At 37.9% G+C, this 16,222-nt stretch overlaps 2 protein-coding genes across 3 annotated transcripts in view; one reads left to right on the top strand and one right to left on the bottom strand.

Annotated features, from left to right (window-relative positions):
- The window catches only part of baiap2l2b (BAR/IMD domain containing adaptor protein 2 like 2b), a 32,549-nt gene extending 21,774 nt beyond the window's left edge, over nt 1-10,775 (top strand). Inside the window, exons 10-15 of the mRNA XM_056448066.1 lie at nt 2,237-2,318; nt 2,820-3,027; nt 3,107-3,169; nt 6,324-6,720; nt 9,013-9,059; nt 10,589-10,775. Of these exons, the coding sequence (XP_056304041.1) occupies nt 2,237-2,318; nt 2,820-3,027; nt 3,107-3,169; nt 6,324-6,720; nt 9,013-9,059; nt 10,589-10,664 (873 nt within the window). The 3' untranslated portion in view covers nt 10,665-10,775. The remainder of the gene's footprint in view (nt 1-2,236; nt 2,319-2,819; nt 3,028-3,106; nt 3,170-6,323; nt 6,721-9,012; nt 9,060-10,588) is intronic.
- A 2,232-nt stretch (nt 10,776-13,007) lies between these two features.
- pvalb7 (parvalbumin 7) overlaps nt 13,008-16,222 on the bottom strand; it is a 76,243-nt gene continuing 73,028 nt past the window's right edge. For both annotated transcript variants that reach the window (XM_056447732.1, XM_056447731.1), the window contains exons 4-5: nt 14,666-14,775; nt 13,008-13,474 (exon numbers count right to left, since the gene is read on the bottom strand). In XM_056447732.1, the coding sequence (XP_056303707.1) occupies nt 13,449-13,474; nt 14,666-14,775 (136 nt within the window). In that variant the 3' untranslated portion in view covers nt 13,008-13,448. The remainder of the gene's footprint in view (nt 13,475-14,665; nt 14,776-16,222) is intronic.

Below are 16,222 nucleotides of genomic sequence, written 5' to 3'. Positions count from 1 at the left end.
ATAGAACGAAACGAAACCAAAACCAAAACCTGTTGTCAGGTGCAAACATTCATTGCTGTCAGCAAAAGGTTCATAAAGCTTTGTAGCTTTTGTGCGGATAATATTGGTGTTCAGCGTAATGTTCTTTTTCCTGCAGTCCCTGATCCACAAAGCTAAAGCAGACTCCATCTTTAAGGTAGTAGTACACTTGATGCGCAGAGCATATGATAGTTGGAAGTAACACACACCATACACGCACATTCACATGTTATTTAAAATGAAATTATTCAGTTGGCGCTCTGTGGTACAAGAGAAATATGAACAGTGTCCTGACTTGTAGCTGGGCACCGCAGACATCCACTGACTTGCGGCCCCGGTGTGCTTACCCTGATAGAAAACATTGCATGGCGCTGCGTGGCGCATACGGTGTGTGACCCCCTTTTAGAAAGGTCTTGCTGCTGACAGTTACAACCCTTTTAGCATCCTTGTTGAAACTCGCACTGCTAGCGATCGAAGATTTATATTAATTTGACAACCTGAACACATTCTGTACTGTGCATGAAACACGGAGGAGATGGATTGGCAATGGTCTATAGCCAATCAGGACGCAGAACACAATGCACTGTAAAAAAAACGTCAAATTGCACATAAAAAAATTAGCGAAACTGCGAGATCGCGAAAGGTGTATCCTTTATTTGATTAAAAGCTGAACTCATGCATTGCAACAACTTTTAATAGCTTTCCTGATCGACAGCAGTTCATCCACGGGCAATTTTTCACCACAAGTTATAACCGATAAACGTATTCGTATTCTTGATGCTTCAGCAGACTCGCTAATCCTAATTGTCTCATGTTAGCATTTTGCTAAGCTGTCAGCTAATTGCTGTAATAAGTTCTAACATTTGACTAATACACGGATATTCAAACTATTTTTAATACCTTTTCGGTCTTACAGAGGTTCATCTGAACGCAATCTTTCACCGCAACTTTTAACCCATATTTTTTCGACTACTTTGTAAACCCTACTGAAAAAAACAGCTTAAACCAGCCTAGGCTGGTTGGCTGGTTTTAGCTGGTTGACCAGCCTGGTATTAGAGGGGTTTTGGCCATTTCCAGGCTGGTTTCCATCCATTTCCAGCCTGGTCTTAGCTGGTCAGGCTGGAAAATGACCAGCTAAAACCAGCTTGACCAGCCTGGCCAGGTTGGGAGCCCAGCCAAAACCAGCTATGTCCAGCTTAAACCAGGCTGGTCAAGTTGGTTTTAGCTGGATTTAGCTGGTCATTTTCCAGCCTGACCAGCTAAGACCAGCTAAGGCTGGAAATGGCCAAAACCCCTCTAAAACCAGGCTGGTCAACCAGCTAAAACCAGCCAACCAGCCTAGGCTGGTTTAAGCTGGATTTTTCAGCAGGGAATCGATACCCACACTTTTGTATTAACGAATTACTTCAGAAAAAACAAACAAATCAAAATAATCGTAGTTGGATTGGACAACTGTAGTTGAATTTGCTAAGCAAAAATTGTCGATAATGACATTGAGATTATCATAATGTGTGATAATGTGTGTTATTTGCATAGCTTCTCAACGAACTACAGCTTTGTGTAATATAATATAATATAGGTGACGCGGTGGCACAGTGGGTAGCTCTCTCGCCTCACAGCAAGAAGGTCGCTGGTTCGAGTCTCGGTTGGGTCAGTTAGCATTTCTGTGGGAGTTTGCATGTTTTCCCCGCGTTCGCATGGGTTTCCTCCGGGTGCTCCGGTTTCCCCCACAAGTCCAAAGTCATGCGGTACAGGTGAATTGGGTAAGCTAAAAGTGTCCGTAGTGTATGTGTGTGAATGAGTGTGTGTGGGTGTTTCCCAGTGATTGATTGCAGATGGAAAGGCATATGCTGCGTAAAACATATGCTCGATCAGTTGGCGGTTCATTCTGCTGTGGCGACCCCTGATAAATAAAAAGACTAAGCCGAAAAGAAAATGAATGAATAATATAATATAATGTAATATAATAACATGGTTAATAACTTTAGTTGAGTGTTTGAAATAAATTAGTCCTTGTTTATTAGCACTTTCTGGCCTTCAGAGGAAATTTACTGCAGATCACACCGTGCTTTCCTAACAAGATGTGCATGACAATTGTAGCTTTGCTTCAATTCGATTAGTCGCCTAGCCTTACTCACATACTGTTCTGATATGGTAATTCAAATCACACACTGTACACTAACACCTGCGTATGTGTCTGTCTTAATGTTTTCTGCAGTTAAAAAGCTCTCTGGGCTCTCTGCTGCAGACTGGGGACCGAGAAATGGACCGGGAGCCGCTGGGCAGAGTGCCCTCTAGAGGTCTGGAGACTCAGTAGTGTTCATCCCCTAAATTAGTCTGTATAAAAGTTAAGACTTAAGTCGATGTTTAATTGTTTACCAAAGTTACTTTGTTGATATTGACTTGCGGGTCTTGGAGTTTGTTCTTCGTACCTCACTTAAATGATCTAAGATAATTTGACAGATCCTGGATCTGGATCTTGAAATCTTCAAACATGTTTGCAAATCAGTGTAAAATGTCTGAGTCAAGATTATTTAGCAATTTATTTAGTTTCACTTTTAGAGCGGATTTTCTTTAGCTTATTATAGTAGGTCTATTCAAGTTTCCTAATCATGTGACATAAGGCATAACTAACTGTATAAATTCATTTTGCATCAAAAAAGAATTTTGATATTGGTAAAGGTATTGCAATGGTCCCTAAGACCTTGTTTGCAAGAACAGACTCCTGGAGGCCCTCCTTTGGGTTTCCGTCAGGGGTTTATGACCTTCACATGACCTTCATTTACACCTCCTCTTCGCAGCCCCATCTCCTCTCCCCAGTCGTTCCCGCTCCAGCTCTGTGGGCGAGTCTTTAGGTCTGGGCGGCGGACGCTCCATGAGGGCCATCGTTTCACATCCCGCTTCATCCAATCCGGTCCTGCTGCCGTTTACCCGTGGTGACCTGTTGACTGTGCTCATACCAGAACCACGCAACGGTTGGCTGTACGGACGCCATGATCCAAGCCTGCGGTGAGAGTTTTGCCGTTTTGTCGTGGCTCGGTGAGGTTTCCAGAAACTCTTTAGTCTCATTTTCTGTTGTTGGTTTTAGCCAAGGCTGGTTTCCTGCTGCCTACGTGGCGTCCACTGAAGACTTTCTACCAGTGGGCTTAAGGTAAAGTTGAGTATGTGAGTTGTAACTAGTGGTCGACCTCCCAGTATACCTGCCGATGTGTTAGAGTAGGCTTTTATTTTGACAGCGATGAGAATACCAATACATAAGCTCCTGTTCTTTATTAGTGTACTGTCTCTGTTTAAGGTCCGCATGAACTGGAAGCTGCGACGTTTTTTTTTTTTTTCCGTATTGTGACGCAGTTCCTAGAGAAACTGGATATTAAATAAGAAAACAGTGGGCGGGGCTTGTTTTTTCTACTGCGAGCTAATTGGATGTATTAAAGTAGTATTTCATTCAGAAAGATCTGGAAATAGGTTTTAGAACAAAGAGTTATTGTAACCTAACAGACATCTCTTCCTCACGATTTATGTTTGTTATCAAAACTGACAGGTGGAGGGGTGTGGTTAAGTATGTTAGCCACACCCAATACCTCAGACCGATGTAATCTGAGAATTTAACTGAAAACAAACAGGAAGTGCATCTTCACATTTTAAGTATAAGACTACAAGGGCAAACTATTATTATTTTTTTGTTTAAATGGGGGGTGGGGGGTTTATTGGGCCCCCTAATAGTAACCCCAAATTCGTGCGTGGGCCCTTAGAATCATCCTAACTGCCCCATAACGCCACTAACCGCCCCCCACCCCCGTAGCTGCACCCCTGGTTGCCGCTGATCGCCTTGTAGGTAGCGTGTTCACTTATAGCACAATGGAGAGCTTTCTGAATTTGAGTCCTGACTCACGCGGACCTTTCCCGATCCCATCCACCACTCTTTTTTCAACGTCATTTCCTGGCATAATAAAGAGACAAATACGTTTTTCATAAAAGTAATAAAATAGTGCAATATTATATAATTTGGCATTATACCAACAAGACTTACTTCTAGGATATTTTTAGATTTTTCAAACTTTAAATAAACTGACATTGTTTTTGGCTGATATTTGACAATTTTATAAATATTAATGACTTTGGTTGAAAGGCTTTTCTATTTGATGTATCAGAAGAGACTTATATTTTGACATCGGTGAGAACACCAACGCATGAGCTCCCCGCTCTCCATCTAGAATAGTTTACTATTTCTATTAGACAATAGCTGCGTCCCAAATGGCATTTATACATTTACACACTCAACAGCATAGAATAAGTACGGTATGTAGTGTTGTGCCAAATGGAACACTGATGGTTTATTTACTAAGCGGAAATTCAGACCAGTTTCCCTGATAACATTTGACGGTTGCCAAATCAGTGAAATAAATGACCAAACTACCAAATAATACCTGCCATGAATAAAATTGCATTCACCATCAGGAGGCGCTATAATCAATCTCGTAGGAGAATTTTGCTTTCACAATCCAAAATAAATAAAGTAATTCAACATGTGCACCCGATAGCTCCGCCCCTTGCGCTTCGTGAGCAAAGCTGTGGTCGTTGAGAGTCCATCATTATACACTTAATTTTACCGGTTGAATGAGTGCATCATCCAGGTAATTAAAGTGCACTTATTATTTTTAGAGATTTCAGTGCGAACGCAGTACTTACACTATTTATACTACAAAATGGCGTAGAATAGTGCGTAAGTATGCGATTTTGGACGCACCTAATATTTAGTTACTTTTATAAATATTTTTAGCATTACAGAATCAAGAAGTTGTCGACTAAGGTATAAATCAGTTTGTTTTACAGATTTTCATCAAATTAAATAGTGTAATACCATATATTTTGGCTTTTTTTTGACCATCTAACATTTTGTCATGGGTCATCAAAAGATCAAATTAATAATCAAATGTTTATTGATTAAAATTTGCCGTTTTAAATAAAAGTCTTTAAAGGTTCCCTGAGCTCCCAATCTCCGTTTTCATGAACTTACGTTCTCTGTTTAAAATATTTAGGATCTTTTTAAATACTATTATTAAATTTTTTTTTTTAAATGATGGACCCTTTTCACATTTCCAGGTTTCTCTGCAGCAGACGTCATCATAGTTGGGTAAATTTAGAGCGCAGTGAATGGGAGAGTACAACAAATTTTTACAGTCTTATTTCCTGAAATAAAATGAGAAAAACTCAACGATGGGGTTAATCAGACTTTTAGAAAAAGGGAAAAATATTGTGATACTGATAACCTTAAATTTACTGTCCTACCCCATAGACGCTGCATTTTTGTCATTTGATGCAAAGATGATTTAATACATATAAAAATACATACACTCACCGGCCACTTTATTAGGTACATGTTACTAGTACCGGGTTGGACCCTCTTTTGCCTTCAGAACTGCCTTAATCCTTCATGGCATAGATTCAACAAGGTACTGGAAATATTTTGGTCCATATTGGTAACATCACACATTTGCTGCAGATTTGTCGGCTGCACATCCATGATGTGAATCTCCCGTTCCAAGGAATTGAGACTCATCAGACCAGGCAACGTTTTTCCATTTTGATGAGCCTGTGTGAATTGTAGCCTCAGTTACCTGTTCTTAGCTGACAGGAGTGGCACCAGGTGTGGTCTTCTGCTGCTGTAGCCCATCTGCCTCAAGGTTTGACATGAGTTACTGTTGCCTTTCTATCTGCTGGAACCAGTCTGCCCTTTCTCCTCTGACCTCTGGCATCAACAAGGCCTTTGCGCTCACAGAACTGCCGCTCACTGGATTTTTTTTTTTCAGACTATTCTCTGTAATCCCTAGAGATGGTTGTGCATGAAATTCTCAGTAGATCAGTAGTTTCTGAAATACTCAGACCAGCCCATCTGGCACCAACAACCATGCCACTTTCAAAGTCACTTAAATCACCTTTTCTCCCCATTCTTATGGTCGGTTTGAGCTGCAGCAGATCATCTTGACCATGTCTCCATGCCCAAAATGCATCAAGTTGATTGGCTCATTTGAAATTTGCATTAACGAGCAATTGTACCTAATAAAGTGGCCGGTGAGTTTTTTAAAAAAAATCTAAATATTAAAAACTTTCAAGGATTTGAGATGCTGATGACCGTTAAACATGTCTTGTGAAAAGGGTCCATTACACAATCAAGGCTTTATATCTTGTTTCTAATATATCAACACCAGCCATTAAAAAAAAACGAAAGCAATATCAGTCGACCACTAGTTTTACCTACTTCTAAATGAATAAATTTTGATGTTAACGTGTTGATTTGTCAGTAGTATGTCACACCGAAGCCACAGCATGAACAACCTCCTGGAGCCAACCAGCCAATCAGAATCCGACACCCAGACCTACATTGACGTTTCTTCTCCAGTGGTCTCCATGCGTCGTGCGTCGGCAGACGTTCGCTCAGTCTCTCCTCTCCCCGAAAAGAAGAGCGAGTCCAACAATGAGCTCAAGACCAGCCAAAAAGTCTTCCATGAGATTCCTGCTCCAGCCGCACCGCTGCGCCGTGGCTCGGCCGACGTTCGATCGATATCTCCTCTCCCTGACAGAAGGGCGGAGTCTCATTTTGAGAGCAAAGTGGAGAACAAAAAGTATAACGAACTTCCACCTCCAGCTCCACCACTTCCAAACTCTCCTCTGCCTGAGCGAAAGACTGACTCAACCTCCGAGGTGAGCATTACTTTTAGTCTAGTCCAGGGGTGTCCGAACTCGGTTCTGGAGGGCCGGTGTTTTGGAGAGTTAAGCTCCAAACCTAATCAAACACACCTGAACCAGCTAATCAAGCTCTTATTTGATAGACTAGAAACTTCCAGGCAGGTGTGTTGAAGTTGGAGCTAAACTCAGCAGGACACCAAAGTTGCAAAGTTGAAATGCTAATAACTTTTGAACTGTAAGCCGCAGAATCAAAATTCAAATTTTCTCTGAATCCTTGGATTATGCCAATTCAAATTTCAAAAATCATAAGGTTTATTTATTTATTTATTTATTTTAATAGTTCATAAAACCTACTTTTTCGAAGTCGTCCTAGATGAGTCCACCAAAATTTCACTGAAATTGGCTCAGATCATCAGTAGACCATGCTGATAAAAAAATTGGAATTCAAGACGATTACTTTCGTTGTCGAGGCCATATTTTGACATTGCTTAACTCTATAGGGTAAATGCCGAAGCCTTCTAATAGGACTTTTAATTTGCCAGTAACCTGGGTTAAGTGCTTCCAGTGAACTGTTTGCAATTGCAAAATCGGTGCGTTTAAGGTCTGTTTTCTTTAAAAATCAGCGATCTCCACTGGCTGTGTGATATCCGGTCTCAGATTGTACGAGAAGCACTGCATTAAATAACATTTTCCCTGCCATGTCTTTATAATATGAGCATTTATTTTACCCCAGTATATTCAATGGATCTTCAGCGCTAGCCTACCGATTCTGACAGGCGTGTGCGAGTAAACGGCTTTTTGTCTCGTTTTACGCTTGAGCAACTGAATGAATGCCAAAGTCTATTTAACTGATTGTATTTGAATTATATTACAGCATCGATGCTGTAAAACGAATCGTATAAAATGGAAAAAAACTCACAATAACCGGTCACCGGAAGTTTCTCAGTATGTAAACAACGCTAGCTCGGCATATACCCTATTCACAGCAAACTGGTGTGTGTCATGACAACTATGATCTGAGGTTGCTTGCACAGTTTCGTCACAGTGCCACCTAGTGGTCAGGAGATATGAAAAACAGCTATTTTTGCTAATATCTCGTGAATGCTTTTAGCAAATTTCACAAAATTGGTCTCATTACATTGGGAGTGACATTCTGAGTCAAATGATATCAAATTTTCATTTTTTCTTTTTAGAAATGCAATTCTCTTTAACCCATTCAATATAATTTAAGTACTTAATAGGAATAAAAACCTAAATTTTCTTTTAGACAAACCCATATATAGACACACGCTGGTCCTTTTCAGCTATAAGGCTAACGTTAAAACGAGACAGATTAACCACAGCCTCATGAGTTAAAATAGAAAGTTACGTTACGTTACTTGACTTACCTCAGTTTTACTATGGTATCCCTTGAGATATCTCTTAAGGTCCATGGCATTTTTTTCCTGCAATTTTGTGGCTGTGATATAATAAATATTAACATTTAATTTTGTCTCATTTTAGTCAACGAAAATAGCAATATAAATTTAGTTATAGTCATCGTCACATGACCAATATTTTCGTTGGATCTCGTTTTCGTCATGTGATAAAAGTTGATGACGATATTTTATATTTAACTACTTTATAGTTTATAATATAATATAATATAATATAATATAATATAATATAATATAATATAATATAATATGATATTTTATATTTAACTACTTCATAATTTTTGTTGACAAAAGCAGCACTAGTTTGGTGGCGTTTACATTAGCGCATTACATTACATTCTTTGATCCAAGAAAACTGAACATTTTGAAAATACTAAAGACCCTGTTTTAGTTTGGAAATGCTGGTGTTCTGTTTCAGTATAGTTGGACCAAAAGGCAAATTTTTGGAGGCGCTGCTATCCACAATCACTCTCTGATTGGTCTTCTAGACCGTTGAGTATTGTTCCCTCGTTTGTCAAGCCCCTCTCACATGATCATTACACAAAAAGTAGACTACAAATATGGATGCTTGTCATGTTTCATGCATTTTAGGCTGTATGTGGACAGAAATCATTTTGCTGAAACACTATAAAAACGTCTTGGATGTTTAAATAAAGTCTGGACGAGGAGCATTTTCATTGTAAACACCATGTAAAAAATGCACTAGTGTGTAAATGCCACTTTAGACCTAATGCAGTTTTTAAAAAAAACTTTAATTTTTAATGTCAGAATTTTTTTTTTTATGTTAACGCAAAAACTCTAGTCATAAGTAAAACTACTGGTGGTGTTTCAGTCATATTTTGTATAAATGAAACCTGTTTTATTTCCACAGAGGCCAGTTACCCATGGACAACCACCAGAGCACCCTCTTTTCCCCAGGTATGACACTATGAGCTGTAGAACATTTGTGAATTGCATTGGAGAAGTTTTATGAGAATACCCATGAATTTAGTGGCAAATAGGTAAAGATAATTGATTGTAATGCCCTTAAAGGCGCAATATGTACTATTTTTTTAAATCCAAAAAACATATATTTTGCTGACTTTTTATCCAAATGTTTCAAAGAATGGTCAAATCCAGAGAAATAAGCTATTTTATCTAGTTACACACAGATCGTAGCCTATGTGGTCATGCTTATGATGTTAAACACCCTTTTTTTTAATATATAACACAGGGAAACACCAAAAATGCTTTAATATGTTGTGTATTATACTGTAAGGCACCGAGCAGCATTATAACAAAGCCTATTATGTATTTAGTCTGATTACAAGTTAAAGAACTGGAAGCGGTGGACTGTGGCATAATAAAAGCTCTGCTGCTTTCATGCTGTGTCACATTCATCTTGCTTTTGTTTCGGTTTGTTGGCTTTCAGCCTTCCTTTGCATCATAATATCATGATAATAAGTGGTAAATACTTTACCTCATCCATTGATCCTCAGCCTTTTTATCACCGCAGACTGGTCAACGCTTGACAATTCTACTGCGGATATGGTGGGTGGGCGTGGTTTGGGCTTGGGGGGTGGGGCTCCAACCGTTTTCTCAGAGGATGACAAGCTGACAAAACATTGCTGTCACTCTGATACAAGTTTTATTTATGGAGAAAATTACAAAGCACTGCAGTGTTTGTGTGTTCTGTGTTTGTCTGAGGTAATTAGTCTACCGAAATATGTATATTCCATACAAGCTGAAGCTGATCGGTCAATTCTTGTCATGTGACTCACGGTATGCTTGTGGGATTAATTCAACTGTGTGCATCTGGAAGGAGTGAGCGTGTCACGCTGCTTGTATGCGCTAGCCGCAAACCTCCATTGGGAACAATGAACTTGTGCAAACACTAGAAAAGACACGATATGCAAATGGCCCCTAAAAGGCCGCCGTCATTTACAATCTTTTTCAGTTGATCTTCTTCCACAGCCATGGTGCATTCACCTGATTTGTTGACAAATGGATTGCGGATCTATTCCTTGGCAGTTCGTGGTCTTTCACTGAACCTTTTCTCCTAAGCAAAGAAACTTTTCTAAGTCGTCTGTTTCTTACTCATTTTGCTGCTTGTGTTAAATTTGGGCGCTCAAGTGACCGAGATGTAACTGAGAGAATGTGGTGATTTTTCAAAATAAAAGACTTTTCAAAATAAAAGACTGTTTAGACTTAGATAATAAATAAAACGGAAATAATTAATGATTTCTTGTGCGACCTTGTATCAATTGATCTACGGACTGGTACCGGTCCGCTGCCTGGTGCTTGAGGACCACTGTTGTAGGATGTAATGAAGAGCACAAACCTCATGACTCCACACTCAGTCACTGCGTCATACAACTACACCTTTGTTTGTTGTGAATACACACCCTCTAGTGGTAAAAATGCTATATTATGCCTTTAAATGTCTCTTTTTCTTTTATGTTTTCTAGAGGATCAAATCCATTTGCGACAGTGAAGCTTCGTCCTACTGTCACCAATGACAGATCCGCTCCACGAATCCAGTGACAGTAACCGATGGGGGAAAACATCACTTGCACTCTGACTGGTTCAGAGTCTGCTTTAAATATCAAACCGGGTTTGCAGATCATTATAAAATGAAAGTAAAAAAAAAAAAAAAAAAAAGATTTTTAAACTGAACTTAAAGGCACTTTTTTAACTAGTGTAGTATTTAATTTAAACAGCTAGTGCATTAGTATCTATATATTTTTTTTCTGGAAGTGTTTTTAAAATACATTTTTACGTAAAAAAATAACGGTAAATTCTGTAAATTAAAATATATATATTTTAAAAAAGCATTATAAGCCACAATCTAAACAAATCAACTAAGGTGAGAAGTATCTGAAAATCAGACAAAAATACAAGCTACAATATAAGAGAAATATACTATTTTACTATACTATTAAACTATTTCCAAGTCGGAATGGGACAGTATGGAAAACGCTAATAAAATAAGAAAGTAGTGATTTCTAAATTTACTTTGAATTGTAATTCATTGCAGACAATATAGCAAACATTATTTACACACCTGCCAACATTTGTCTCTAATATTCTGGGAAAGTGGGGTAAAGGGCGGGGGGTAGGGGGGGGGGGTGAGAATGGTGAGCGGTAATGGTGGGGATGTCTAGTATCAGGAGTGAGGTGTCTGAATAACACCAGGTAACCTGGTTTCGGGCAGCTCGGATACTATACCAAAGTCAGCAATCCAGGGATGTTATAGACTGTCCCAAAAAGCTGAGGACCGTTTGGGGGGGTGGGGTGTTGGGTGAAATTACTGGAGTTTTATGGGAGAAAAAACAAAACGGGAGGGTGACGGTAGCAGGGTCTGAAATACGGAAGACTCCCAGGAAAAACGGGAGGGTTGGCAGGTATGATTATTTATTGTGTTGCTTGTTATTTTGATGTTTGTTTTTTTTGTTTTTTTTTCAAAATAAACATGTATTTCAATTTTAGGTAACTTGCACTTCTGTGATGATTTATGCCCATGCATATATCAACAAGACAATGCAAAACCACATTCTGCACACATTACAAAGTCCTGGCTGTGAAGGAAGAGGATTAAGGTACTTGACTGGCCTGTCTGCAGTCCCGACCTGTCTCCAATAAAAAATGTGTGGCGCATTTTGATGCGCAAAGTGTAACAGTGAAGATCCCGTACTGTTGCCCACCTTTAGGCTTGTTTGCAGAAAGAACGGGACAAAACTACACCTGAAACACTTCATCACTTGGTGTCTTCAGTCCCTAAACGTCTTTTAAGTGTTGTAAAAAAGAATGGCAACATTACAAAGTGGTAAATGCTTTACTGTTCCTACTTTATTTTTTACCAAAACTGGAATATGTGTTTAAATAATGCTTGTTGAACAAGTACAACACAAGACAAAGTACATTTAGAAATCACTACTTTCTTTTTTTATTTGCGTTTTTCATACTGTCCCAACTTTTTAAATTTAGGGTTGTATTTGTGTGACGTTGTCGAGTGCATCTATAAAAATACTTTGATTCTAGTTTATTGAAAAATTTGAATCTCTGTATATACTTTTATACATTATATTTATGGGAGAAGGCAGAGCTAAAGATCTATTTTAGCACACTATTTGCTGCGACTCTCTGATTGGTTTAATTTTCTGTGCAGCATCATGGGTAATGCAGTTTTTTTCTGCACAATTTTTCTCACCATTAATAACGATGTTTTTTTTAAACAACAGATTTAAGTCATTGTTTTTATTTACTCTTTTTAGAAAATAAATACATTTTCAGTTTGGAATTGGTGCACTATATAGCATCACTTTACATCACTGCATTATTTACACGTTGGAGTTACTAAGATCTTTTAAAGGGAAATCATTTGACTTCTATTCATTATCAAATATTTACAGTCAGTTTAATTTCATTATGTTTTCTGAATGTCTCGTTTTCTTGTGTCTGATTAATCTGTTTGTTTTCATGTGTCTGAATGTTGTGTAATAGATATTAGAATCTGTATGGGTTTTTTTTATATAGGTTTAGCGCAAAAATGTTTTTGTGTTTGTGTTATTTAGCTAAATCATTTATTACAAAGAACAAAAATATGTATTTACTGTTTGCAACTGACTTATAATTCATTGTGTATTATTATTATTGCTATATAATTGCTATATACTGAAAAAATTCCATTGACCAATGCATGCATAATCATATCAGTGCACTCAATTTGTGATATTTTAATTATTTCTTAGGTTTTTGTGTGATTATTGTGAAGACTTTTTATTTTAACAAAAGTTCATTCATTTATTTTTTTGTTAAATAATACAAAATTAATATATTAGCAGCTGCTGGAGTCAGGAGTCATTAAAAAAATGAAAAAGCACAGTATTTTGTTTCCTCAACACATGGCTTTATTGTATCTCTCTTAAATATTTGAATCTCTCATTTCATCTCATCCTCTTCATGTATTCATCGTGTTCGGTGGCTCTATCACAAGAGAGGAGCGGAAAAAGGGAAGGGATGACAGATGGAGCGAGATGAGAAGAAGAAAGGAGCATAAACAGAAAGAGAAAGATGCCAAAATGAACAAGAAAAGTAGAGGTGGAAGGTCAAAGCAGTAGAGAAATCTCCAGGTTTTCATGAGACGTGGCTGGCTAACTAAAATATACAGATTTTTTAAATATAGATATGTATATAAAAAGAAAAAGGTAAATAAATAAACATGAGGCGGTTCTGCTCCTGGGCTGGATGTGTAGAGACGTACACTAAGATTGGCTGTAGGTATTCACAGGAGAGTAGTGGTGTAAAGGGTTGCCAAATATTGACGGTTTACTCGTGCACCAGAGCTTCAAATTCTGAAAGAAAACGGCAGGTGACTGTAGATTAGACAACGTTTCTTCACTGTAAAATGTGATTAGTTACTAGTAACATAAAAGTGTGAGTGAACCCATTGTACCTTGGGACTGGTAAACTGATTTTCTTTTAAAATTATACAGTTTATTTACTTAATAATTTTGCGATAATGGATTTACTCACATTTTAAAGTCAACTAATCGCTTTAAAAGCAACAGGTTTACAATATTTTTACCTACATACCATATAAAGGTGTCCAATAAATAAATAAATTATACACACACACACACACACACACACAGTGGGGGAAATAAGCATTGAACACGTCACCATTTTTTTTTCAGAAAACATATTTCTAAAGGTGCCGTTGAGTTAAATGTTTTACCAGATGTTGCTAACAATCAAACAAATCCATATATGAAAAAAAAACTAAACTAATTAGTTTTCAAATGAAGCTATGCGTAAAAATGAAATGAAAATAGTGAAAAAGTATTGAACACATGAAGAAAGGAAGGAGTAGAAAGGCAGCGAATGCCCAGACAGCAGCTGAAATCTCTCAGTAGTTCTTCAGCAACCCTCTGTTCTTCATCATTGTATATGAACATTAGCTGCTTCAGTCCAACATCTACATTAGCAGGATGATGAAGATGAAACCAGGGTGGACATTTAAGCATTTACATTTAAACTCTCAAATGCTTTCAGAGAAAGAAAATCAAGCTGTAGAATGGCCCAGCCAATCCCCTGACTTAAATCCAATAGAAAATACAAAATAAAGATCAGATTTGATAGACGAGACCCACAGAACCATCGAGATTTTTGCTGAATACCTTCTGAGAGATTTCTGCTACTGTCTGGGCTTTCACTGCCTTTCTACACCTCCCTTTCTTTATGTGTTCAATACTTTTTCCCTATGTCATTTCATTTTATTACACAACTTAGTTTGTAAACTAATTAGATTTGTTTTCTTTTCATATATGTATTTATTTAGTTGTTATCAACATCTGGTAAAAATTTCAAGTCAACAGCACCTAGAAATATGTTTTCTGACAAAAAATGGTGACGTATTAAATACTTATTTGCCCCAGTGCATATACAGTATAACCCCCTAACTGGTTCTTAGTTTTAAATGACAAAAATCACAATAATCTTTCTTTTCATGGTTACTGTTTCTTTAAGAGTGCTGATTGTCCTACCATCTATGCCAATTTTTCCATCTCCGTCCTTATCAGCAGCAGCAAGGAATGCTTTGGTCTCCTTATCGGTAAGATCTCTGCCATCTGCAGAAAAGCCCTTCAGCACAAACCTGTCCAAGAGAAGAGGGGGGGGGGGGTGGTAAACATCAATCTGGCAACCCAGGTCAGAAGTTGACACAACAGCGAGTGAATATGATAATGTAATTGCGAAGACCCATTCACATCACAGTTGGAACTGTAATGACAATTAAAATTCAAGCTAAAGGTAGGTTTACATAATTTTTTGCATTACTTTTTGCTTTAGATTTTCAAAAAGGATTCCTGTTCTCATAAGTCTGTGATGAAAAAAAAAATTCTTTGTAAAGAAACACAGCGAACAGCCAAAATGCCTGGACATTACTGAGTTTTAAGCGTTCAAAATGATCTTGCGTAACGTTGCCTTTTTTTGGTCAGCCACTTTAAATGCAAATCTGATTTAAATACAAGCTGAATTCTGATTGGCTGTCTAAGTTTGTATTATTTTAATGGAAAGAACAAAAATACAGTGGTTTTCATTTCTGCAACAGTCCACAGCAGGGGTCACCAATCTCGGTCCTGGAGGGCCAGTGTCCCTGCAGGGTTTAGCTCCAGCTTGCCTTAACACACCTGCCTGGATGTTTCTAGTATACCTAGTAAGACCTTGATTAGCTTGTTCAGGTGTGTTTGATTAGGGTTGGAGCTAAAATCTGCAGGACACCGGCCCTCCAGAAACAAGTTTGGTGACCGCTGGTCCACAGCGTGAACAGCACTCCCCAGCAAACAAAAATACATCCAAAGAACATTTCGCTAATGTTCCTATTATGCAATAAAAACTTTTTCAGAGTTTCTGCAGGTTTCACAAAGTTAAATTTAGGACTTTTAAAGACCTTTTTAAGACGGTTAAAATTGAGAAGGAAATTTTAGACCAGGGGTGCCCAAACTCGGTCCTGGAGGGCTGGTGTACTGCAAAGTTTAGTTCCAATCCCAATTAGACACACCTGTAGCTAATCAAGCTCTTACTAGGCTTTCTAGAAACATCCGTGCAGGTGTGTTGAGCCAGGTTGGAGCTAAAATCTGCAGGACATTGGCCCTCCAGGACCAAGTTCGGACACCCCTGCTTTAGACTTATACCAGGGCAGAATGCTAGGGAGTTTTTTCGAATATCCCAGATGGAAAAGATTTTCAGTTGCCCTCTCAAATTATTATGATTTAATACATTAAATAATACAGTAATAATAATAATTAATATTTAATAAAGGTCATGTCAATATCTTAGCTTTTGAACAAATGCTACTACAAAGAAAGTAATTAAAACATTATGGTAAACAGAGTTAAAAATGCTATTAGTGTTAATGGCCAGATTGGGAAGCTATACATGAGAAAAAAATGGAAAATTAAGACCTGTTAAAAAAAAGATTTAAGACCAACAACACAATATTTCAGTGGATTTAAGACTTTTTAAGGCCTAAAATTTAGCTTTTGAGATTTAAGATATTTTAAGACCCCGCGGATACCCTGTATTTATTGAATTTACAAAGT

This window comes from Danio aesculapii, chromosome 22 (genome assembly GCF_903798145.1).
Source record: "Danio aesculapii chromosome 22, fDanAes4.1, whole genome shotgun sequence".
Classification (NCBI taxonomy): Eukaryota; Metazoa; Chordata; class Actinopteri; order Cypriniformes; family Danionidae; genus Danio; species Danio aesculapii.
Note: the sequence above shows the minus strand (reverse complement) of the source record. Positions and strands in the feature narration are given on the sequence as shown.